Source organism: Mesoplodon mirus, assembly GCF_964341445.2.
Source record: "Mesoplodon mirus genome assembly, chromosome: 20".
Taxonomy (NCBI): Eukaryota; Metazoa; Chordata; class Mammalia; order Artiodactyla; family Ziphiidae; genus Mesoplodon; species Mesoplodon mirus.
In genome coordinates, this window is record NC_138996.1 from 15,567,475 (window position 1) to 15,593,875 (window position 26,401).

Below are 26,401 nucleotides of genomic sequence, written 5' to 3' on the forward strand. Positions count from 1 at the left end.
ATGATCATCCTGCTCAGTCTACCAAACACTGGCAGCTGATTAAAGGTACCCAGGCCTCTGCTTTGCTTAAAAGTTTCTCAATTTTCCTGAATAGGTGACTTTGAAGGAGCTCCATCCACTCTTAGAGTTTGAGAAGCAGAAGAAAGAGGGTCTCAGGAGCCTCCCAGGAACTTGAGAGGGTTGCGCGCCTCGGGCTGGCAAGTGAGGGGCGGGCGTGTGTTTCCCCAGAACCGAGGTGCCGCAGGCTTTTAAACGGGGCATCCATGAAAACCCGGATCCAGGATCGCTGGGCCTGGACGCGCCGAGGGTTATCCCCTTTCCCAAATCTCCTCTCCGAGTCTTCGCCTGAGCTCCGGCCGGGCGCAAACTGAAAGTGAAAAACCGCGGGGCTACAGCCGGCCGTGGGAGCCTACTTCTCCGTGACGAGGTGAGTGTGAACCTCTGGGTCTTGCGTGGCTTGAGCAGTGGCTTGGTGGGAGCAGAGTCTCGGTGCCAAGAAACGAAGAGAGACTTGGCTGACGCGCGCGGGAGCTCGGACGCTGCCCACCGGACTCACAGCCGTAGGAAACCTCTTTGTGCCCAGACGGGAGTGTGTGTCGAGGAAGGCGGAGTAGTATGCTGAGAAAGAATCCAATTCTCCTTTGGGAAACCTTGGGCAGTGCTTTCCAGGGACACTGTCTGAGATGCAAACCCATCTGGCTGCTGAAAAGCACGGGTGGGAGGCAGGTGATAAGCAGGGGCCTCGGCGGGAGCCCCGGGAAGCGCGCGGGTTCCTGTCGCCTCCACCCCTACCCCACTTCCAAGGAAGGTTTTCGCGTACCTCCCCGTCTGCCACGATCTTCCCAGCCCCACCAATTCCAGAACCTAACTCCGCCTCTGTGCTTTGTGAACGGCTTCCTTCTTCCCCGTGTCTTGACTGAGAATCACTTGTTGCTAAATTTGTGTGCTGAAGTAGGAGCGATTCTGGCTGTCGAGCTGTAGAGCGTTGCGTATTTAACGGAGAAGATGCTCCTCGAGAGTCCCCGGCACTGCAGGCTTTGCTTATCATATGCAAGCCATTTCTTATGTATTTTTGCACCTGATTAGCGCCCTCAGAACTCAGCTAGTGTAATGTATAAAAAGAACATTGGTGTGATTTAAAGACATTTTGGGGAGATCTTTTAACGCTACTGTAATATACAAGCAAATGCCACGCAAAATGACTGTTTTGCTCCAGCAGGCCCCAACTGTCACAGCGCCCTGCGATAGTCGGGTAGAGTAGTATGCACGTTGTGACTTGGATTGTTCATTTCATTTGAGGGCTGCTTGTAATTTTGAATCTGGCAAGTTGGTCTTCAGGACCTCAATCTCCTTATACATCCTTCCTTCTCTGAAGATGAGACACCCTAGAAGCTCATGACCACTGGTAGGCTTGTTAGTGATGTCACTCTACAACTAGGGCATTGTTTCTCCTGCCTGGTCCACGTGGTCTCCCAAGGGGGACTCTTAAGTGGGTCCTGGCTACTATCTGCATTGAATAAGCAGAACAGGTATTTGCACAATAGAGCGGCAGAGCCACCAATCTAGCCTCAATGTTAGAACTTCCCCCCTCTCCTGCCGGTAAGCCAGAGGCAATGTCCTAGCATCCGAGGATCATTTAGGTCTGCCCCATTTTTGAAATTGCTGTCCTGACTCTTCATTTGCTGCCTTCCTGCTAGATGGCAGTGTGTAACAGTGAATTTAAATATACAGTCTCAGCTGTTACTGTTCTATGGCTCATCTTAAATTCTTCAACTAAAAAAAGAAAGTAATTTTCAAGTTTTATCTTAAAACAACATTTTTGAAAAAAAATCACACTAGGGTTAAAGTTAGGAAATAAAGAAAATGAACGTATTGTTTGGACAAACAATGATGTATGTGTAATTATTGCTCAGTTTGCAGACGTTTCCAACCCATATTTAAATGCTCTCTAAATTTGGAATGTAAAGAGTTGATTTCAGTAAGGAATCTAGTACCTAATTCAATTACCAGCATTCTACAATAAACATTTGTAATAGGGTTCTTGACCATGAGTTTTTAAAAATTAAAAAGAAATAAGTTTATCTTTATTTACGGTATTTTTCAGATATTTATTTACTTGAGAATAAAATTGGAGTTTTCAGAAGTTAATGTTGAATTACTCAAAAGGAGAATAAAGATCAAGTAATCCTAAAACTTGTCGTATAGAAGTATTGCTTGTTTTATATATTTCCAGAAAGCTTTAGTTTGTGATGACTCAGATTGTCTTGATCACTGTCTCTTTACTTGATTAATTTTTCTTCTATGTGGTGCTCTTGGACACTATTCATGGGATCAGAGAGCTTAATTTTGGGATGCGACCTCAGAAGATCATCTGGTCCAGCCCTTCGTCTTTAGGCATCTGAAGTATCAGCCAGATTTTGTCATTGTTAATCCGTTCCTCACTCATGATTACATGAATGATCAAAGCGGTTGAGGGCCTTTAATTCACAACTTTTTGCCGGGAAGGAAAATTGTTACTGAGTAACCAGTAAGCCCTTGTTGGAGAAAGAACAGTTACAAAGAACACCTTCCAAGGAAAAAGATGAGAAAGAAAGAGTCCTATTCTCGAGGCGCTGGTTCAGCTCTTAGTGTGACACAGAGTTTTCCCAGTCTTGGACCCTCTTCTCCATTTAAAAAACCTATTTTTTTGGAATGCTTTTATTTGGGTCTTTATTTTATTTATTTATTTATTTTGCGGTACGCAGGCCTCTCACTGTTGTGGCCTCTCCCGTTGAGGAGCACAGGCTCCGGACATGCAGGCTCAGCGGCCATGGCTACGGGCCCACCCGCTCCACGGCGTGTGGGATCCTCCCGGACCGGGGCACGAACCCGTGTCCCCTGCATCGGCAGGCGGACTCTCAACAACTGCGCCACCAGGGAAACCCTATTTGGGTCTTTATATCAGTCTTTTTATTTAGTTGTCTGTCTGGGTTTGTTTTTATCTAGTTTCTACATTAAGTAGACCCACTAAGTGAGATTGTATAAATACTGTATAATTTGAGTGCTTCAGTATGTGTCTGGAATTTAAGAATGGCATCACCTTCAGTTCTGCAATAGAAAAGTAAAGGTGCTCGTGCAACAACTTCCTTCCCCCCGTTAATCACCCCCGTTAATCACCAGTCTTGATTCACGAGGCTGTCAGTATCCCTTTCTCTCTCATTATTCTCTATTTGTTTCTCCTGCAATGTGTGATTAGTCCAAGAGGATCACCTTCCCAGATACAAATCTGCAAGCCAGAGCACTCTTTACTTAAAAATAAATACTCAGCAAAATATGAAGTCTATTTTAAAAAAAGGATGAGGAACACATTAACACAAATAAATGTTAATAAAGAAAACTGGATGAAAGTGGAAACTGTGGAACCATCACACCATGCTCGTCAGACCAAGGGACAGTCTTCTGATAATTAACAACGTTGGTCAACTTTTTTTTTTGTTTACGTTAGTCAACTTTTTTAATGTTCGACGGTTGTTTTATATGGACCCAATAAAGCAGCCTTAAAGAGTTTCCTAAAACCCCCCAGCATTCTCTCCACTGCTGTGATAGAAATAAGCACAAGGTATGGATCTAGATCTCCTGATTTGGTACTGGGGAAGAGTAACCCTTCCCAAAGCAGGTAGCCTTGAACGTCCAGGAGAATGGCTATGGTAGTGAAAGAGGTATGGGTGTTGTAGGTGGGGACCAGAGCACAGAACAGGAAGCTGTATCCTAGGAACAGCCAGAACAAAGGGTATGTGTGGTAGAAGCTAGAGAAGTAGGGTGGGGTCCAGGGGGTCTTGTTTTCTAAACTGATGAACTTGGTCTTTATCTTGAACTCTTTGGGAAGCCATTGATGGATTTTAATCAGAGGAGAGATATCCAGTCTACATTCCAGCAACATCTCTACAGCTGAATGGAGTTTGCTAGTGGGTCAGACTGGTAGAAATCCCCGTTCTCGAGCTTTTGAAGTCACCAAGTAGGAGTGGATGAGGAGTGTCAGTGAGGACAAGTAGGGTTGAAGAGAGTGAGTTACAAATTGCTTGGAGAGTTGTCCGGAGGCCCTTAGACCTTCCCATCTGCCTGCCTTGTCATCAGCCTTTCCCAGGACAGCACCCTACTTAAAGGGACGCTCCGAGGGTTTCCCCATCATGAAATGAAAACAGGTTGGGAGAGTCAACTTATTTGAAAATGGCACTTTGGTGTGAATAATTTAAGTTTGGTAATTAGATACATTCCTTTGAAAGGCTCTCCCTGATATACCCTTAAACTCAGTTAAGACAGTCGCTCATTAACCCAAATGACTTACCAATCACTAGAGGAGAGATGATCCAAGGAGGCTTCCCAGAGCTCCCTGGTGTGTGTCACCTAGGGTTGGCTTCTCATTTTACACTCAGAGACACAGGGCAGAAGTCTTCTTAGTCCCATTTCTGAGACCCTTAACTGCACCTTGGACTGGCCCTGTGTGGCTGACATCTGAAGCTGGCATCCTCAGGCTGCTAATTCACTTTAAGCTGTTCAATCTCTCTTCTGTCCATTTTAATTCAAATTAAAGCAGACAACGCTGAAATTATTTTGGAGTGAAAGTGTTGCTGGTTTTGATGGGATAGCACTTGCAGGAGTGTGAGATGGTCACGCTCAGCTCCAGACCCCTCTCTGGGCAGCAGATGGCTGGCCCCAGGCCGTGCACATAGCCGTAAGATGCATTTCAGAGCTCAGTGCTTGGGTCAAGAGGGTCGGTTAGTAAGTCCATTTCAGATGTTATCTACATGGTTGTCTGAACAAACACACACTACTCCAGCCTGGGAATGAGTGTTCTGGGGCACTCTCTTGAAGGACTCTGAGATTCACCCTGGGGGCAACGATGAAACAGAAGGGAGCTTTCTTCTTGGGGACCCATTGGAGTCCCATTGTATGGGAGCTTGTTGGCCTTCACGGTGCTCTCTGCAAGCCCATCTGTCCCACCAGCCGGGGAACTGCTTACTTGATGAAAAACTCCCAGGTAATTAATGCCATACGTATATTAGATTGATGTGCCCCAAGGCCTGGTTGATTGCTGCCTGCTCTAATTCATAATACCATCTACACTAGCTGATTCTGTTCTTTAGTGGTGGGTATTTACCCACAGCTCAGTCCTTGAGACCATACAATGTACTTCTGGTTTGGGGAATATAACCTAAATTGAAATCTTTGGATGGAAGGGAATTTGTAACCTTAAATTCTTCTGTCATAATTTGTACAGCCATGTAAAGACTTAAAAAGGCCCGAGGTCAGGTCTGAGCCATGTACTAGCTGTAAAAATATCCCAACTGTGTCCTCACACACTCTCTCCATCTTCTGTTTTCCTTTATTCTTTTGTCCTCTTAACAAGCTGTCACTATTTTCCCCTTCTCTTTCTTTTCCACTGATCTTGGAGTCAGGTGACCTGATTTCTAGACCCACGTCATCTTTAAAAACTATGATCGTGGGTAAATCACTTAAACTTATCAAGGATTGGTTTCCTTATTTGTGGGAACCGAGAATACTAATAATAATGGCCGAACCTACATTACAAAGTGGTTAATGGATAAGATTGAGTGGAGAGATGTATTGAAAAATCTTTTGAAAATGATTTAGCTTTATATCCACTTAAAGTGGTAATATTATTTCATTACCTAATCTGGGTTACATTAACTGTAGTTATAATAAATTGCTGTTGCATATAAAACAAAAATAGATAACCTTTCTATTATAAAAGGGAAAGAAATAATGAGAGTTAACATTTATTCTTCACTGTGAAGAAACTGGGGCTTAGAAAGATTTAGCAACTTGTCCAAATGTATATTACATATAAATGACAGCTAGGATTGGTGCTCAGATGTGCTAGCTCCTCATTTTATGTGATTAATAGCTACTAGCATCTACTGAGTAGAAGGAAAGGCACTTTTTAGGTTCTTTTGGACTTTTGATACTTTTTTCCCTGGTACATCATCTGACAGAGAGCTATTGTACACAGGTTTTTCTCTGTGATTTAGGCAGATAAGCTGTGAGTGTTAGTATTATCTGGTGGGAATTTTATAGCCTTTGTGTTAACAAAATATAAAAAGAATGTGTGAACTTCGGAGTCTGACTAGTTTCTGGTTGTATTACTCATCAACGTTACAGTCTTGGGCAAGTTACTTTACTTCCTTCAAATTCAGTTTTCTTACCCTTAAAAATGAGGCTAAAAATTGCTGCTTCATGAATTGTTGGGAGGACTGAATGAGCTCATGCATGCTGAGTACTTAAGAAAGGACGTAATAGGTCACTCAACAAATATTCGTGATCTCTTTTTCTTTGGCAAAGTATTTCCTCCTGTGAAGTTCCAGTTGATCTGTCAGTATCATCCTTTATATGAATTCAACTTCATTTTCCACTTAAAGCTATGATAAAAATTATAATAATATTTAAACATGAGGACAGCAAACCTTTCTTGGATATTTATTATGTGTCAGGCTCTGAAATAAGTGTTTTGCCAGTTTTATCTCATAGAATTCTCACAGTAACTCTCTGATTAAGCACCTTATTTTCTACATTTTGGGAATTGAATCAAGGACAGGCTGGGGAGTTGAGATTTGAATGCTGGCAGGCTGACTCTAGAGCCCATTCTATTAGGCATTGTGGATTGTGAGACTTCCATGGATGAAAGAAGAAAACTGCGGTTTTGGCGGTTTCTGAGACCAAGAGTTATTTTGTTTCTGAGGAGAAGAAATAGCCTAGACTTAAAAGTTAATTAAGGTAGATGCATGAGAGGGAAGCATACCTTTAAGACCAAGGCATTTAACCAGAATTCTACATCATTTTTATATTTCTCACTGTATCTTCAATTCTGTATCTGAGAGGTGTACAGTCAGATCTTAGGATCAGCCCTTGGAGCACTCCCTTCCTCTGGAATGTTGATCCTTGCTTTCCTCTGAACTCCACAGGGTCATTTGCTCAAGACATTTGACTTCAGAGAACCTCGGGAATAAGAGGCATTCTATGGGACTATTTAGTGCATTTAAAAAACTTTTGGAAAAGATCATCCATTTCAGATGGATGGAAATCTTATTTCAAGATGTCCAGAGAACCGTACTGCCCATATAACCCACTGCTTTAGTGTACTTGCCATAAAAGACTAAACAAATAAATCAGTAATCTGAATTCCTTATGTTGTAGCTGAAGTTGTTTTCCTTGGGGGGAACTGGGGTCAGTTGATCATTTTCCATTTCTAATCAATGCCTGAAACTTTAATCTGTTTTTTCCCTAATTTTTACAGGAGTGGGTGGACAGTCCTGGTTATTTCTGCTCCACTTCTCTGCTCTTTTGAAACTTAGATAGAAGGAAATGACTACATGTCAATGACTTTTGGAATTTAAGTCTGATGGCGGGGAAAATTAAGTGGAAGCGTCATTTTAGTCGCGGGACCTGATTGTCGATGTTGATCTCTCACTCTCCTGTAATGGACTTTCTGACCTTGGGCAAGTCACTTCATCTCTCTGGTCCTGGTTTCCTCATCTGTGAGTGAGGTATTAGGTCTAAATGATCTCAAAGGCTCCTTTTAGTTTTAAAGCTTTGGGTTTCTACACAGTAACCCTGCAAGACTACATTTATGAAATCTTCTGCACTATGGCTAAAATATTGTTCATTTGTTACAGATTTTTTTTTTGATGCCTTCTGGTTTAAAGAAACTCCGGCTGCTCTGATGATCGCTTAAGAAGACTGCATGCTGTCCCCTTTCAATGCCAAGCCAGGCCCACTCAGAACCTCAGTTCTCAGTCCTCCATGGAGACCAGGTCCCAGCAGGAATGGCAGTGGAGGAAATTGGCACCCAGATGGTTCCTCCACGTGAAGCTGTCTTGGGCTGCGGGCCGACTCGAGAGCACCTGGTAACCAGGCTAGCCCTCTGTCAGTCACCCAGGGCAGGGCAGCATGGTGCGGATTCAGAGGAGGAAGCTTCTGGCATCTTGCCTGTGCGTCACAGCTACTGTCTTTCTGCTCGTCACACTCCAGGTACCAAGAATTTGGGTTGTGCACTGTTGACTCCTGGGCCTTTGCCACCACCCCATTCTCTCCAAGTACTTTACTTTTTGCACCATCTCTCAGAATCAGGATTTTCTGTGTAAAGCAAGGAAAATACTTTCTTTTTTAACAGATGAAACTGAGGTTCAGTGAGCGGATGTGTCAGGTTTAGTGAGCGGATGTGTCAGGCAGAAAGAAAATCAGTGAGTTAGGGGATCAGTTTGCGACTCTTGTAGGGTACTGGTTTTGGAGTAACAGAAGGTGGAGTTCTGTCTGTCTTACTGGGTCAGAAATGGATGGCTTCCTCCAAGTCATCATCCCTTCTGAAAGATGCCATTCTTTTTTTGTTTTGTTTTGTTTTCTTATTTTGGCCCGGCTGTGTGACTTGCAGGATCTTAGTTTTCTGACCAGAGATCGAACCCCCGCCCTCGGCAGCAAAAACACAGAGTCCTAAACACTGGACCACCAGGAAACTCCCTTCTGTTTTTTTAAAAAATAACTTTAATTAATTAATTATTTTGGCTGCGTTGGGTCTTCGTTGCTGTATGCGGGCTTTTCTCTCTAGTTGCGGCGAGTGGGGGCTACTCTTCACTGAGGTGCACGGGCTTCTCATTGCTGTGGCTTCTCTCTTTGCGGAGCACGGGCTCTAGGCGCACGGGCTTCAGTAGTTGCAGCACGCGGGCTCAGCAGTTGTGGTGCGTGGGCTCAGTAGTTGTGGTGCGCGGGCTTAGCTGCTCCGCAGTGTGTGGGATCTTCCCGGACCAGGGATCGAACCCGTGTCCCCTGCATTGGAAGGTGGATTCTTAACCACTGCGCCACCAGGGAAGTCCCCGAAAGATGCCATTCTTGAAGAAGTAGTGACTATTCTGAGGACAAGCTAGTCATTCTGCAGAACACACACATCTGCATTAATAAATTTGTCTGTAGTGGGGTGAGTAACCTGAAACGTTTCTTCAATCCCCCCGTTTATTTCATTTAGTTGGTTATTCTCAACTTCATTTGCTGATTTCAAAGTAAAATAAAAGTTTCACAGTGATATTAAAAGTAGAAATACGAGTTGAGATATTTTTAGTACCCACTCAAGGACCAGCTGTCCATTTCAAAATCCAAAAGGACTTTTAAAGATTATTTGTGGATATGAGTAGTTCAGATGTGGAGCTGATGGAGACAGAAGTGTTCTCTGGGCATGTTATCCTGGAGGGCTTCCCTTCTCCTCGCTTAGGACTGAATGAGCTTTTGCTTATAAAAGGACTTTGGCAGGTAGTACTGCACTGTAATTCCACCACCTTCCACTGCCAGGCTGGGATTCTGGTCAGAGGAAACCCCTGGCTCCCTGCTTGTCTGTCTTGGAGGTGGGTATCCAGGATCTGCTTGAACTGGAAGGGCTGGAGTTTTCTGCTTCAGAAGTCTCTCTCCTTAAAGCAATCCCTATTATTCGTTGTTTTTTTTTTTTAATTAAAAAAAATTTTTTAGACCACGCCCTGCGGCGTATAGGATCTTAGTTCCCAGACCAGGGAACAAACCCATGCCCCCTGCATTGGGAGCATGGAGTCTTAACCACTGGACTGCCAGGGAAGTCCCAGTCCCTATTATTTGGATAGGACCTTATACCTCACATAGTAGATTAGACTTTGATCAGAAATGTGGAGCAAAATTTGTCTTTGAAGTTATAAACATGGCTTTCTAAACGTGTTTCTTTCAAGGTGCTGGTTGTATATTTGCAGGGAAAGGTTGGGTGAAAAAGAGTGTTTGTAGCTACAAGTCAACTCTATTCCATCAAGCTACTGGGGAATAGCCACATTATTATGTTATCATAAAGAGGCTTAGAAAGCTATTGGCAAGGGTTTTTAGTTTTCAGTGATGGTCTTACTGTTCTAATGATGACTTTGTTGTCACAAGTGATCTGTGGTTTTTTAAAAAAAAATAGAATTCTTTCTTCCATTTGGAATTGCTAAGTGGCTCTTAATAGCTTTTTTGGCCTTGAATCCCTCAGAGAATCCAGTGAACATTATAGACCCTCCCCAGGGAGTTAGAGACTGTATCACCTCAGGGAGCAAGGGCCTTTTTCTGACACCAAAGGTAGCAAATACATAAAGAAGGCACCACCACTGGCTGCTGAGAGTGGGGTCTGCGGGCCACACAGCTAGTGTCCTCTGTTGACAAGTGGGCCAGTTAATACGTGAAAATATGCCTTCTTTTACCAGCTTTATTTATTGTACAGTGTGACGACTAATGTTTTGTTATGTATGAAACAGAGCAGCCCCTCCTTTATACTGCTCTCTCTAACATATTTTTGTAATGCCGTGTCAATATCAAACCTTAAAGTTTGATGAAAAGGCAGCACTTTTGGAGAACTACCGCCCCTCTGATTTCACTCAGTCCACCCTGCCCGTCAGATTACTGTGATTGATGACGTAGCTGTCCAGGACCCAGGCTCTCTTGAAATAAATTAAAAAACAAGGTTTTAAGTGAGAAGGAGCCCAGTACCTATGCCATCTCTATGCCATAGTGGATATTATTAGAAATATAAAATCCATGTTATGACTCCTTTAATTGTACTAAAAAGAAACCAATTGGTAATTTATAACTTATTTTCCCCAGAGTGTAATCTCCAGCAATAGCCAGATAATAACCCTGACTCTCACAGGTTTCATTAAGAGACACAACCACTTCTGGATTCTATATTTGCCTATGAAATGGAGGAGAGATGTATCTGTTATGTGTTTAGTGGAATGAAGCATCCTTGTTGGTAGATATTTTGGAGGCTGTGTCCCTACTCTAATCCCTGGAAACTGTGATATGTTACTTTACTTGGCAAAAGGGACTATGTAAATAGATGGGATTATAGTGACACACCTTGAGGTGAGGAGATAACCCTGAATTATCTGTGCAGGCCCAGTGTAATCACATGAGTCCTTAAAAGAGAAGACTCTTCCCTGGCTGTGGTCAGAGAGAGATACAATAACAGGAGAAGGGTCAGAGACATGCAATGTTGCTGGTTTTGAAGATGGAGGAAGGGGACCATGAGCCAAGAACTGTGGGTGCCTCTAAAAGAAAAGCAAGAAAACGAATTCCCCACCAGAGTTTCCTGAAAAATGGCATAGCCCTGCCAACACCTTGATTTTAGCCCAATGAGACCATTTCAGACTTCTGACCTCCAGAATCATATGATAATAAATTTGCATCATTTTAAGTTGCTCAATTTGTGATAATTTGGTATGGTAGCAATAGAAAACTAATAAGAAGCTAAATCATCAAGATGAATGGGAGATGTACAGAAGGAAATTAAACAGTCTGACACTGGTAATAATTGTCGTCTCTTGTAGGTAGTGGTTGAGCTGGGAAAATTTGAAAGGAAGAAGTTTAAAAATTCTAATTTGAAAGATGGACATGCACAAATGGAAGAAGAGCCTATACATCTCCATCCATTCCTTAAGAGAGAAGGACTGATCCTGAATAGGAAAAAAACATTGGCAGCTGATAGCTACCCCATCATGCTCTGGTGGTCCCCACTGACTGGGGAAACTGGAAGGCTAGGCCAGTGCGGGGCAGACACTTGTTTCTTCACCATCAACCGGACCTACCTCCATCATCACAAGACCAAAGCCTTCCTCTTCTATGGTAAGTAGGGCTTTTGTCTTTCTCCCTTAGCTTGCTGACATCCTACTTCAATGTTGAGTTACTGCCTTTCTCCCAAGGAAGAGATGGTGGGCTCCCCTTGAAAGCACTTGGCACACCCGATTTCCTCTGCACTTGCTCTGTGGAAGGCCTGAGCACTGAGCAAATACAATAAATCAGTGAGCTGGACCAACAGAGGGGTGGTTGGCTGGGCCACTTGGTATTTATGGGGGAGAAGACCTAGTTCCTTTCACCTTTTCACAGTTGGGTATTGTGCTTACTGAATTTGTTATTTAGGAATTGGCTGTTGATTATACTGCTGATATCCATTCAGAATGTCATCTGTGATAATGGCCAGGAGATTTTGATGACCATAACAGATGTTTAATTGGACGTAAGCTCAGCACAGTATGATTTCATTACTCAGAAATAAAAATAAAAAGATTGTTCAACATCAGCTTTCAAGAGCAAGTTGGTATTCATCACTTCCCGAGGCTGATTATATGTCATGCTGGCATTGAGGGGCAGCCAGACCCAGCCAGTTGGAGGTAGCAAGATGCCAACAGCTGTTAGAAATATGGAGCTCCTGGGTGCTAAGTGATAGGGGGATACAGATTAGCAAGCTCGACCAAAGATAGGCAAGGTTAATCACTAAAGTTAGGAAGTCAGTGAAGGGACGTCTGCTTTAGAGCGTGGTGTGAATGTGTGTGTGTGTGTGTGTGTGTGTGTAGTGCTGGCTTTGGAGGGGCAGGACTGAGACTGGGCTGTAGGACTGAGTCATCCTCAGTGATCTGTCCAACAACAACTTAAATAAAGCAGAAAATGGGCTCGGCAGGAATCAGGTGGTGTATGTGCCCCACAATTGGTCAGGGCTGCAGAGCAATGGGCACTCATGCCTGGTAGAGGTGAGGAGGCAGGGAATTCCAGGCACTTACACATCCAGGTGTGGTGGAGTCCAGAGCCTCCAAAGGCCTGCAGGTGTCCCCATGCACTTGCTTTCCTTCTCTGCTCTTAGAGGGGAATCAGTGTAGGTCTGAGGAGTGAGGGCTGTTTGTACAGGGCCAGGCTGGTGGCTGATTTTTTCTGAGGGACGAACAACCATCTGAATAGCGTCAGATGCTTATTTTGAGCATCACTTGATTTCAGGTCCCACTGAAGGTGTAATGTAACATATGGGATTGCATCCTGATACCTTTTTCTAAAATCCAAAGAATTCTGAATTCTGAAACACATAAATCTCTGAGAGTTTGGATAAGGCACTATAATCCTCTAGGGGTGTTTTGAGATGAAGCAACATTAAATATATGAGTTTAATTTCCCAAATTTTACCAGGAGCCGCTAGACATACTTCAGTTACACACAAAAATATATAGGTAATGTAATGGGTACTTACATACTTACTACATAGCTTAAGAAATAAAATATTACAAGTAAAATTGAAAGCCTCTATGAGCCCCTCACTGACCCCATCCTGTTTCCTTCCTCCTACCTGGAGGGAATCATGATCCTGAAGTTGGTGTGTGTGTGTGTGTGTGTGTGTGTGTGTGTGTGTTTAAACAACATATAGTGTTTTTTTGTATGTTTTAAAAATTATGTAAATAGTATGATATGTTAACTTTCTCTGTAACTTACTTTTTCTCTTACATGGTTTTTGAGGTTTGTTAATGTTGGATCCTTATAGCTCCAGTTCACCCATTTTACTGTTGTATAGAATTCCATTGTATTTATATATCACACTTCATTTAACCATTTTCCTGTTGTTGGACATTTAGGTTGTTTTAAAAAACTTTCTTATGACAAAAAATGTTACAATAAACAATCCATGTACATGTGTGAGATTTCATGAGATTCATACCTAGCAGTGGAATTATTTGGTATGAATTTACATTTATGAATTTCCAGACCAATATCCAGAGTGGTTGTATCACAGTCACTATCTTTTAAATGTTTAAAACTTTTTTTTTTCACATTGTACAAACCCTTAGATTCTCTTTATTCACTGGTCCATTTCTACAACAAATACATCCAAAACACTATATAATAAAATTATTTACAACATTTCCAAATGAGAAGATTCCTTTTGCCCCACTACTGCTATTCAGACACAGTACTTCCACAGCACCATACATTATTAGAAGATCTAAAAATGCTCACCCTGTACTCTAGGCTGCTTAGGAAATGTGAAAACTAATAACATAATCGCATTAGCTCCTCTCAATACATGGCAACAGCATAGAAACCTTGAACTTCATCTTGCAATACCAAAAGGGTTCAACAACTCTGCTTTCCCCACTGCACTTTATGAAACAGGTTGCAGGGACCAGGAAAAGGCCCACATTATTAAAATAACTGTACAGAAATGGATTTTAAAAAGTCACAGCTCAAAATTGCTTTTTGTAAACTTCACACACATTTACAAATATCAAGTCATCGTCCAGCTTGTTTACTTGGATTTTCTTCGCTTGGATTGCACTGCACTGGTTATGTCTTCAGTCGGGCTGAAGGCTGAAGCAGGTCAAGAGGATGGCTTATGATGTCCATTTTCCACACTTTCAGAAGCCACAGCTGGCTTTTCAGTTCGGGAGTTTCTTTGGCTTGGAGTTTTGGGCTTTTCAGTTATCTCTTTAGGCTCACTGCTTTGTCTAGAGACTATGGTAGCATTTGCCTCGAGTTCTGGTCTGGGAACAGACCCCTGCAGTGCTGTGGCTGGAGTTTCCTTTGGGACTAAACTCTGTGAAGGGGCTGTTGGTCGCTTTGAAAATTCTGGCAGTTTAGGGCCTGAGTTGTCCAGGTTAATTCCTTGTTCTCTAGGCAATGGCTGCTCATCAGCCTCCTCCAGACCAGGTGGGCGAGTACCTGGGGTGTTTAGATCCTGCTGACTATTTTTCTTCTTCCGAGGGGGTTTCTTCTTCTTCAGTTTATTTGCATTGGTATTATTTTGCTTATTGTTTACCCCAAAATGGCCTGCAGAGATATCACTCTGCAGTAAGTTGACCAACAATGGGCTTGTTAGCGTGACCTCCTTACTGACCGGGAAGCCTCATTCTGACCACAGGACATTTGATTTCCATTGGGTGCTCCACTGAAAGGTGCACTGAAAGGCATCCCATGGCCTGAGAAGTGGTTTCCCGAGGCACTGTTTCCCAGCATGGCCTGCACATCGGCGGCGGTGGGGGGGGGACCCTGTTGCTTTGTTGCATGCTAACGTCAAGCATCATCTGAGACAAGCTGACATCATTATTTGCTGTAGTAGCAGGATTGCCATGCTGCTGGGCCATATGTGGGCTGGGCCCTGGTGGCCTCAAGACCTGCCCCTGAGCCTGAGATGGACTGTAGTTCATGGACCCTTGCTGGGGCAGCATCTGTCCTGACATCTGTCCCGTAAACTGTACCATGTTTCCTTGCATGTTTGGAGTTGATCTCCTCGTTATCTGTGCTAGTCCCTACATGACATTAGATTGGTTCTGAGTGTTAAACTGTTGCTTATTCCCCTGCATCTGATTGGTCATAATCTGCTCTGTCATTGGGTTCTGTTGAAGCAAAACTTGCCCCTGAGGCCCCATCATCTGGTTATGTGGCGCCATCATTTGTGGGCCCTGGTGGAGAAGCATCTGCTTGGGTGGGTCATCCTCTGGGGTGAGGGCCCAAGATTTTGGCTCTGAGGATCCACTGTCATCTGACCCTGCTGCATAATAAGCTGGGCCCTTGAAAGGATCATAGGGTTCTGAGGGTTCAAGGTACCTTGTTGCTGGGCCTTCTGGCCCTGGGAGGGCAAGATCTGCTGGTGCATGCTCATCAGCTGAGATGGTGGGCCCTGCTGGGGCTGGCCGTGCATGTTGCCCAGGTTCACCTGAGGAGCCCCAGAACTACCAGTCTGCTGGCTGTTCATGTTGCCATGAATTGCCATGAGGCTGGGCTGCATCATATTTGGTGGCCCGTGGGACACCTGCATCTGGTTTTGAGGAGGACCAGCTCCTGGACCACCTGCATGCTGCACATTTTGATTTGCTTGCAGCTGAGGGGCTCCTGAATTTCCAGGGGTAGTTGCTGTGGTCGAAGGCACCTGACCTTGCATAAAGTTCGGTTTGGCCTGTTCTGTTGCGAAGCCAGGTGGGAGGCGTTTAGGCATTCCTGGACCACCTGCCATGGGAAATCCCGCCTCCATCCTAACTGAATTTCCAGCTCCCATGGGTCCATTCATTCTCACATCTCGGCTTTGGTTCTGAGCCAAAGCCAGGTTGATAGCACCTTCCCCTTCAGTCTGAATGGAGAGAATTCCCAGATCCCGAAGCTGCTGGTTGTTGCTCTGAGCCAGGATCCATAGCCGCTCCGCTGCTTCCCAGGAGATGTTGAATGTCACATTCACACTGTTCCAGGCCTCTACCTTCTGTACCTTTAGCTTGCTGGATTCCATGTGTAACAAATCGGGCACTTTCTTCAATATTGTGTCCAATTTCCATTTGAAGTCTTTATCATCTGTATTTCCTTTGAAGGCCACAAAGATTGTGGAATCCTCCAAAATACTGTCACTTTTTGAGTCATCACCTTCTAGTCCAGAGTCAAAATCCATCTCTGAGTCCTCCACTGTTGATGAACACAAGGGAGTATAGATGGCTTCTAAGTTTGGAAGGTCATCCAAAACCATGGTGAATATTGTTCCAGAAGCATATGCCAAGTGGACAATAAAAAAACCAAAATGTCTTTCTTAATTTTTATCATTTATCCAGGTCATCTTCTAAGTCCAAACAAGCTGGCACTTTTAGGGCCTGTATTTTAAGGTAGCAGCCAAATAAAAATTCTGAGTGCTGCCCCAGCCCTCCCGGGTGGCCCTCGTAGCACCGGCCCAGGCCGAGCGTCCCCACGGCCCTCCGTGTATCCCTCCATCCGTCCTCACGTGCGCCTGTCTGTCCGGTCAGTCCGGCCATCGGCGCCCAGCTGCCAGCAGCCCGACCAGGCTGGGCCTCAAGGACCCGGCTGGGAGGGGGATGGGTCAGACCGGGCCGGGGCTAAACATTTAAAACTTTTTAACATGTTATACATGCACGTAGAGCTCCTGTGTTTTCAAGTAACACTTTGATTGTAACTTCTTGGTTTTTCACTTTTAGGCATTATATATTGATTCTTACTACGGAAGATGAGTATTTAACTCTCCTCCCTCACCCTTGCTCCCCCCACTCATTTCTCAGCCCCATATTCTTCCCCAGAAGTTATATCATCATTTTAGATAGATTAACATCCAGTTTTTACATCATCATGTAGTCACAGTGAGCCACGATTTAAGATACTAAGATTTCTTTTCCTGCACAAATTGTTTTCCCTGTAGTGGCACCAGATATTCTTTTTTTTTTTAATTTATTTATATAATTAATTTTTTTTTGGCTGCGTTGGGTCTTCATTGCTATGTGTAGGTTTTCTCTAGTTGTGGCGAGCGGGGGCTACTCTTCGTCGTAGTGCGCAGGCTTCTCATTGCGGTGGCTTCTCTTGTTGCAGGGCACGGACTCTAGGTGCACGGGCTTCTAGTAGCTGTGGCTCGCGGGCTCAGTAGTCGTGGTTCACAGGCTCTAGAGCACAGGCTCAGTAGTTGTGGCGCACGGGCTTTGTTGCTCTGTGGCATGTGGGATCTTTACGGACCAGGGCTCAAACCCGTGTCCCCTGCATTGGCAGATGGATTATTAACCACTGCGCCACCAGGGAAGCCCCCAGATATTCTTAAAGAAATGTCTCCCAGAGATTCCTGACATGTCCAGTTAGAGCTGCTATCCTTTCTTTTTTCTTTTTCTTTTTTTTTTTTTTTTTTTGCTACGCAGGCCTCTCACTGTTGTGGCCTCTCCCGTTGCGGAGCACAGGCTCCGGACGCGCAGGCTTAGCGGCCATGGCTCACGGGCCCAGCCGCTCCGCGGCACGTGGGATCCTCCCGGACCGGGGCACAAACCTGTGTCCCCTGCATCGGCAGGCAGACTCTCAACCACTGCGCCAGCAGGGAAGCCCCGTCATCCTTTCTGCCTGGTGCCCAGGTGCTGTCCTGGCTGCCCATCAGTCTGGGGATTCCTTGTACTTCACTTGTGTGTTGGATTTTCTGTTTCTGTTATGCCTTATCTTCCTCTTTCTTGGTTTGTGTCTTTGTTTTTTTCTTGTTTTGGCTATGCGGGATCTTAGTTCCCTGACCAGGAATAGAACCTGCGCCCTCTGCAGTGGAAGTGCAGAGTCTTAACCACTGGACCGCCAGGGAAGTCCTGGTTTGTGTCTTTATTTCAGTGTGTCCTGAGAAAGGTTCATGGAAGGTAAGTTTTCAGAAACTTTGTATGTGCGAACATGTGCTTATTTTACCTTTACTTTCACAGATGGTTTGGCTCAGCATAGAATTCTAAGTTGGAAATTCTTTTCTTTCTGAATTTTTAAGACATTTTCCCACAGTATTCTAGCTTCCAGTGTTATTGCTAAGGAATTCAGAGCTATATTGATTTCCTGTCCTTTGTGTGTGGTGTGCTTTTTTGTTCCCTTCTCCCTTCTGCGGAAAAATATAGAACCTTCGCTTTTTCACCAGTTTGGAAATTCAGTAAAGATCGCTTTCGTGTTTGTCTATTTCCTTCTATTGAGATGCACACTCAAATATCTGGTTGCCGGGAAGCCTACAAAGCAGTATTTACTCAGTGAGTTTTTTAGGACTCACAGACCTGCAGAGCATGCACTTAATTTTATCTGCACACTTAAGACCCGATTCTTCTCTCAGGGATGGACTTGCCTCCAACCAAAGTCCCAGGAGACTGATGTGTCAACCAGGATGCTTCTGGTGTGCTTTTCATATCTTGGGTTTGTCACTGTCCAGCTCCCAAAACTGTCAGTGACTCCACTGAGAACTGAATAGATGCCATTTTTATTGCCCTGCCACTTAAGGCTCTGTGTAAAGACTCAGGCCTGCCTTCTGAGCTTAACTCCTGTGATTATATCCGCTAAACTTATGTTCAAAAATCAAACTGGAATAGTCAGCATTTTAGGCATATGCCACAGATGTTCCTGACTTAGCACCATTGTTCGTTCAATTTCTGTGTCCTGGAGCGTTTTTTAAAGTTGTCCTGTCAAAATAATCTACTGAACGCTCCCGTTTGTTTGGCAACTTGGAGGAATAATACAGTTTTTGATGTCAAATAGCATAATCTTGAGACACAGATATTACCGAACTGTCATGCAGTGCTGAAGGGTGTATATGCCATAAGAGAAATGTCGACAAGTTTTGTGGGATTTCAGAGAAGCAAGAGAGCACATATGATTGGAGGGGTCAGGAAAGGCTTCATAAGATCTCCTTCATCAAGTAGGGGAAATCTGAAGTAGGCCTTGAAGGATAATGGAATTGGATTCTGTTGGGATTGGAGGACATTTCGGTATGAAGAACAGCATGAATGGGGGCATGGAGGTAGAAAATTACGGGTAATATCTGTGGTTGCAGCAAGGAGATTGGTTGGCTACAGCATAATTTTATGTTAAGAGAGAGATTAAGATCGAAGGATGCATTGGAACCAGAGCATGGAGAGTCTTGAACTTTGGCTTAAGATTTTGCATCAAATTAGAGGATGGTGTGAGGGAGCAAGTGAAAGTTGAATGACTTTCAAAAACCAACTCAAATATAACACCTATGAATGCTTTCTGATTCGCCTCCATTGGATGTAGCCTCTCTTCTCTAAATGTCCAGAGGCATTTTATATCTCTTTTATGTCATTTAATTGAGCATCTATTAATACAATATGCCAGGCACAATGCCAATGATGAGGAATGAAGAAGATAAATAAGGTAACTATGGCATTTGGTTTTGTCCTATATCATCTTCTCTTCCATATTAGAGTGCAAAGGTCTTGATGACAGGGCAACAACACTTCATCTTTGTACTTCCCCTCTCCCCTATAACGAGCATAGTGCCTTGTACATGCTAGGCACTCAGGAAATATTCACAGATACTTAGAGCCCTAAAGGACCTGAGAATCTAACCTCCTCTTTGTCGAGGTGAGGAGTCTGAGGCTCAGGAAGGTTAAGGATGTGCCCTGATTACACAGGGGTTAGCGGCAGAGCTGGACGGAGAACCAAGATGCACTGACACCTGATCCTGTGCTCCTTCTCCCAAACTGTATTTGAATGTACACTCCTGACTATAATAAAACCTGGATGTTTGGATTTTGGAATTGCTTACAGTGTATGGTTTGTAGCAAACCAAATTAGAAATTCAGTTCTTTAATTAGGTCTATTGCGCGAAATAGAGTGGATACAATACACTTTTCTGTCTGAGGGTTCCATATACTAATTAAGTAGGTCACTTACAACTGCAAATGGGACTCTGGTACAGCAGGATTGAAAAAAAAAAAGACAGGAAAATGATTCAGGTGTCAAAGGCTGACCTAATTAACAGAAATGGAAACTCAAAGGATTATGTGACCTTGAGGCTTTTGTGAACCAGAATTTATTTTTTTTAGATTTTATTGAAGTATAGTAGATTTACAACCTTGTGTTATTTTCTTCTGTACATCAAAGTGACTCAGTTATATATATATTCTTTTCATATTATTTTCCGTTATGGTTTGTTAGAGGCTGTTGAATACAGTTCCCTGTGCTATAGAGTAGTACCTTGTTGTTTATCCAGAACCAGGAATATTTTTGACTTTGTTTGCTTCCTTTCTTTTTTTTTCTTTCTAGAGATGGTTCATTTACTTAATATAAACACATTTCTGGAAGTAATAGTTAGAGACTTTCACGGTGAAATACAGTGAATTCTGTGTCTGGTTTGAGTCATTTGAGACATGTGAGGCTTCAGCTACATCAGCAATTCTCTGAAACAAAAATTAAGCAGTCACAAGTGAATAATTTTTTTAAAACCAAAAGTCCTTAGAGTTAGAGAATTTAGTCTTAGAAACCATCACTGTAGTGATTTCAAAACACAACTCTGCATTTTAAAACAGTTCTCTTGAAACCTGTCTGTCATGAGAGAGGGGTTAGACTGCCTTTGATGAGAATGAGGGTAGTTAGGGTCGGGAACTGCTTTTGTTTTGGGTGAGTTCCTAAATAGAACTTTTAGTAAATACAGGTACATGGACAGAAAGAGAAAAGTAGGCTACTGAAATGTTTAATTTCCTCAGGAAAGTGGATATTAGCACACCTTGTTGAAGTCTGGAGGTTACAAACAGGAAGAATGTGGGACTGGTCTTCCTCAAAGGAAGACTACAATCCATCTCTCCAGGACTGGATCCTGAGTGACTGGTGGGGCCCTAGGACCTTCATTCCAGGTGCAGGCTTCTTGCTCCCCCCATCCACAGATTTCAAAATATTTATATCTATTCTTTTTTGTGTTCTTTTCCATTATGGTATATTACAGGATATTGAATATGATAGTTCCCTGTGCTAGACAGTGGGACCTTGTTGTTTATGTATTTTGTATATAGTAGTGTGTATCTGCTAATCTCAAACTTCTAATTTCCCCTAATTTCCTTCCCCAACCCTTTCCCCTCTGGTAATCATAAGTTTGTTTCTGTGTCTGTGAGTCTGTTTCTGTTTTGTAAATAAGTTCATTTGTATCATATTTCAGATTCCACATATAAGTGATATCATATGATATTTGTCTTTTTCTGATCTTACTTCACTTATCGATAGTATGATAATCTCTAGGTCCATTCGTGTTGCTGCAAATGACATTTAATGGCTGAGTAGTATTCCACTGTATATATGTATTACCTCTTCCTTATCCATTCCTCTGTAGATGGACATTCAGGTTCCTTCCATGACCTGGCTATTGTAAATAGTGCCGCTGTGAACATTGGGGTGCATGTATCTTTTCAAATTAGAGTTTTCTCTGGATATATGCCCAGGAGTGGGATTGCAGGATCATATGGTAGCTGTATTTTTAGTTTTTTAAGGAACCTCCATACTGTTTTCCACAGTGGCTGCACCAATTTACATTCCTACCCACAGTGTAGGAGGGTTCCCTTTTCTCCACACCCTCTCCAGCATTTATTATTTGTAGACTTTTTGTTTGTTTGTTTGTTTGTTTGTTTTTGCAGTATGCGGGCCTCTCACTGTTGTGGCCTCTCCCATTGCGGAGCACAGGCTCCGGACGCGCAGGCTCAGCGGCCATGGCTCACGGGCCCAGCCGCTCCGTGGCATGTGGGATCTTCCCGGACCGGGGCATGAACCTGTGTCCCCTGCATCAGCAGGCAGACTCTCAACCACTGTGCCACCAGGGAAGCCCTGTAGACTTTTTAATGATGGCCATTCTCACCAGTGTGAGGTGGTACCTCATTGTAGTTTTGATTTGCATTTCTCTAATAATTAGCGAAGTTGAGCATCTTTTCATGTGCCTGTTGGCCATCTTTATGTCTTCTTTGGAGAAATGTCTGTTTAGGTCTTTTGCCCATTTTTTGATTGGGTTGTTTGTTTTTTTGTTACTGAGTTGTATAAGCTGTTTGTATGTTTTGGAAATTAAGCCCTTGTCAGTCACATCACTTGCAAATATTTTCTCCCATTCCATAGGTTGTCTTTTCATTTTGTTTATGGTTTCCTTTGCTGTGCAAAAGCTTATAAATTTGGTTAGGTCCCATTTGTTTATCTTTGCTTTTATTTCTATTGCCTTGGGAGACTGACCTAAGAAAACAGTGCTACGATTTATGTCAGAGAATGTTTTGCCTGTGTTCTCTTCTAGGAGTTTTATGGTGTCATGTCTTATATTTAAGTCTTTAAGCCACTTTGAGTTTGTTTTTCTAAACACACATTCTTTATTTATGTTTCTTACTGTCCCTTTAAGACCTCACTCAGGGGGTTAATTTTCACCATCCTCTAACTGGAAGCTTTGGCTGAGCCCCAGCTTTTGTGCTCACTCTCAGGGAATGGACAGTTTTATGGTCACTTTCAGTTGCAAACACACTTTCAAATTTAGTAAATGGAGCGTTCAGCCCCATGCCATGCCTAGGGTTACATATTTTTGCATCCCCAGCTTGGACCTCTCTCACACCACTGCAGACCTGCGGTCCTTCTTCTGCAGTGCAGGTCTTTCCTCTCTCTACACTCTGCTTGCCTCCTTCTTCCTCCTCATCTGCTGCTTTCTGGAGACTAGCAGAGTTGCTATGAGGAAAGGGAGGAGAATTAAGGAGACTGGACATTTCTTACTTGGCCCGTGTGGCTTTATGTCCTGTGAACTCAGCAGATGGTTTGATCTGATGGCCTTGAGTGGGTCTGGTGGATGATTAAAGTATACTTTTTCTATTCTGGGGCATTTTCGTGGCATTTGGAGTTTCCCTGCTGGAACCCTGGCTTTTCCAGTGTCCTTTCCCAGAGAGCCGCCTCTCTGTTCCAGATAGTCACGTGGGACCGCTTCCCAGCTCCTGGTACCCGCAACACATCCAGCTTCTTTCTGCTGAGCTCTCTATGTCCGCCTAGGGCTCTTTGTATTAGGAGGACCCAAGACTCCCCACTCTCTCTCAGCCCTTTCTGTATTCTTGACCTTGCTGAGGAATTCAAGAATCGTAGGACAAGCTCTCCTTCATTCCTTCTGTGAATTCTGCAAGTGGGGACTTCTGTCTCACAATTACTTTGAATCTTGATATCTGTCCTGTCAGTTGCATCCCAACATTCAGTGATACAATGTCTCTGCAGAGTCACAGTTTGCCAGGTCCCTTGCCACGTGTTGGAGAAGCACAGAAAACAAACAAGTACAGCTTGGTAAGATTGTATCACAGTTGATACGGCAACAACCTTGATAGACTTCCTTATATGGCTGTCCCTGGTCATCTTGACTGTACTGAGTGTCCCTGACACTTCATGAGTGACACATCTGTGGACTGTTCTCGGGGTAATTTCTGCCAATCTCACCCATTATGAGTTGATTCTTACTAGTAGTTTTTTTCTGGAGGTTGACTTTCCTGGGCCCTGTGCATTGAATGCAGATAGTAGGTAATTGCTTTTGCCAGGTTAAGACTTACTTGGGAGATGGCAAGAAAATGGACTTACTTGAACTGTGTGGACAGCAGCAAAGTTGAACGTGAAAAAGAAGGTTGTAACTAAGTGATAGATCATATACGATATACAATAAATGTATAGAAATGTAAATGTGTATTTATCTATCTATCTACATATATACATCTTTGCTGTAATCAAACCCCTTTAAATAAGAGGTACAAACTGCTATGTATAAAATAAATAAGCTACGAGGCTATATTGTACGGCACAGAGAATATAGCCAATATTTTATAATAACTACAAATGGAATATAATCTATAAATTTGTGAATCGCTATGTTGTGTACCTGAAACTAATATAATATTGTAAACCAACTATATCTCAATTTAAAAAATGCAAAAAAAACCTTTATTTCTGTTTAAGCAAATAATTATTGCATAATACTTTACAGAAGGTAAAGCCATTCTCAGAGCTCTGCTCAGACTCCGCAGTGACCACCCATCTCGTTAAAATTCCAGGTCCTCAGGGTGGCCTCCGACTCTGCAGGTTCTGCCCCACTCCCGGTCTGTCTCTTACTCTTGGTCTGTCTCCCTGGCTCACAACTCTCTCCTCTGGGCCGCTTGCTGTCCCTCAAACAGGGAAAGCTCGTTCTAGCCTCAGAACGTTTCGTTTGCTCTTCCTCCACCTGGGATGCGCTGCCCCGGGTTATTCCTCCCCACCGACTGGGTCTCTGCAGGAGTGATGTTTTCTCAGAGAGACCTGTTTCCTCACCTTCTTTCCAAAATAGAGCTCTCCTCCCACATGGCTCTCTGATGGCATGGACCCTTGCCCGGCTTTATTTCTTTTCATAGCATTTATTACCCCCCCCAAGAAGTTCTCTTACTATTTTGGGACTGTGTCCCATGTTGGAATCTAAGTCAGGAGAACGGCGGCTTCGTTGGGTTCACTGCTGTTACCCCACTGCTTGGAACAGTGCCTGCACGTAGCCAGGCTTCAGGCAACATTGTCGAATGGACGACTCAGTAAGTGAAGCTGGCCTGATCCTCACATGGGGTCGGGGAGGAAATGAGAACATTGGTATTATCATCTTCACTGGGTCTTAAGATGTTATATAATTTACCCAGGTTGCGCCTGGCATTCTTCTTGAATGAGTGCATTAGACCCTATGATTAAAACTCTGGTTTATTTAAATTACATTTTATCAAATTTATTTGTGTACCTAGTTGAATTAAACACTCTGGTACAAGGCTTATTTCAAAGAAATAGCAGAATCTGCCCTCCTTTTCCGGTCCCTGGAAGCAATCGCTTTCTGCTCTTTCAGCTCTCTGTTTTCTTAATAACATGCTTATATTTTTACTTCCTAATTTTGCAATTTTGTAATTTGTAATTTGAGGCATTATCCATTGACTTCCCTTAAGGGAACATGGGGATTTCAGTTAGATTGTTATTCAGCGTTTACGTTATTATAACTCACATAATTGCAATTCACAGCTCAGCTATGTAGTATGATTACCCTTCGTGTCAGTATTTTTAGGCATTTTCTCTTGGGCTGGTCACATTTCCCAGAGAGGATTCTTTCAGTTCTCTACCTGGAGGGTATAACAGGGGTGGTCATCTTCTGGGAGCTTCTTACTGCTCAGTCTGTAAACTATCACTTAATTCTTTTTTCAGTGTGATACCCCTGACCTCAACTAGACCCTGTACCCCCTGCCCGAAGATCCTTTCTTTTGAACTCCTGAGAGTAGAAACCTCCAGGACTCTCTCAAGGTGGGGAAGGGACAGTTGCTCAGTTGCACAGAATAAAGGGATCTGGGCTTTTAACTGTCCCTTAAGCTGACTTTTAAACAGTCCTCTATGCTCAGTCCCATCTTCACCTCTACTTTTGGATTGTTGACTTAAAGAAAAACACACAACATAAGAGCTGTGAGTTTAAGTTGTATTCAGGGTCTTACTGGGGACTGTAACCCAGGAGACAGCCTCTCAGCTAGCTCTGAGAAAACTGCTCCATAGAGGTCAGGGAGGAGCCAGTTATACGTGATTTTTGGCTGGGGATACACGTGGTCCAGCACACGTCTTGGTGAAAGATTACTGCTAGTCACAAGGAACGGATATCTCAAGTTAATGATTTTAGTGCTTGTCGATGTACGGGAGGATGGAGGAATCTAGTGCATTGAAATTCTTCCTGAGATACGCATCTAACTATCCAAGGACCTGCTTGTCCAAAGCACAGAGTGTCCTGTTATCATCTTAATTTCCTCTCAGAATGTTCTGTCGGTCAGCAACTGCAGTGGATTATGACTTAATCCTTCTAGAACTGGGTGGTGAGCAACTCTCTTTGTTTTTCTTTGTTTACAAGCTGCACCTAATGCTGTCAAATTCTTGAGCATTCTGTGGGCTTATGGGTAAATTAGGTGGCTCATTGGCCTTCCCCTGTGGGCTTTAGATTCATCCTTCTGGAGTCTAAGTCAGTGACTCTCTTCACTCTGCTTTCCATCATGATTGCTATTTAATTATCTCTCTTTGCCTCTTTGAGATTATGCCCTAAAAAAGTACCTCTTGACTATTATTTTTATCTTTTTTAATTGTTAAAAATTTTTTATTGTTGTCTGTAACTCCGAACCAAGGTTTATTCATGATTTGTCTAACAAAAAGAGAGCCAAGGAAATATGAATGGACCCTCTATGACTTGGAAAAGGAGGAAGGGAGTTCACTCCGGTTGCCCACTGATCCAAACCCTCCGCACTGACGCCACACACCCGGCGCTGGGCTGCCGAAAGTCAGCATGGCCACCATGGCCACATGGGGACAGTTGTGTTGTAAC

At 43.4% G+C, this 26,401-nt stretch overlaps 1 protein-coding gene and 1 pseudogene across 14 annotated transcripts in view; one reads left to right on the top strand and one right to left on the bottom strand.

The window, feature by feature from the left end:
• Nucleotides 1-326: 326 nt before the first annotated feature.
• Nucleotides 327-26,401, top strand: part of FUT10 (fucosyltransferase 10) — a 259,867-nt gene continuing 233,792 nt past the window's right edge. For 12 of the 13 annotated variants that reach the window (XM_082608594.1, XM_082608595.1, XM_082608592.1 and 9 more), the window contains exons 1-2: nucleotides 7,845-8,025; nucleotides 11,361-11,655. In XM_082608594.1, coding sequence (XP_082464720.1) covers nucleotides 7,945-8,025; nucleotides 11,361-11,655 — 376 coding nt within the window. In that variant the 5' untranslated portion in view covers nucleotides 7,845-7,944. Of the gene's footprint in view, nucleotides 428-7,844; nucleotides 8,026-11,360; nucleotides 11,656-26,401 lie in introns of those variants that run through there. The other variant, XM_082608596.1, reaches the window with a different exon arrangement.
• LOC309795872 (nuclear receptor coactivator 6-like) lies at nucleotides 14,096-16,602 on the bottom strand (annotated as a pseudogene). The gene has a single exon. The product of its transcript is annotated as a nuclear receptor coactivator 6-like (transcript).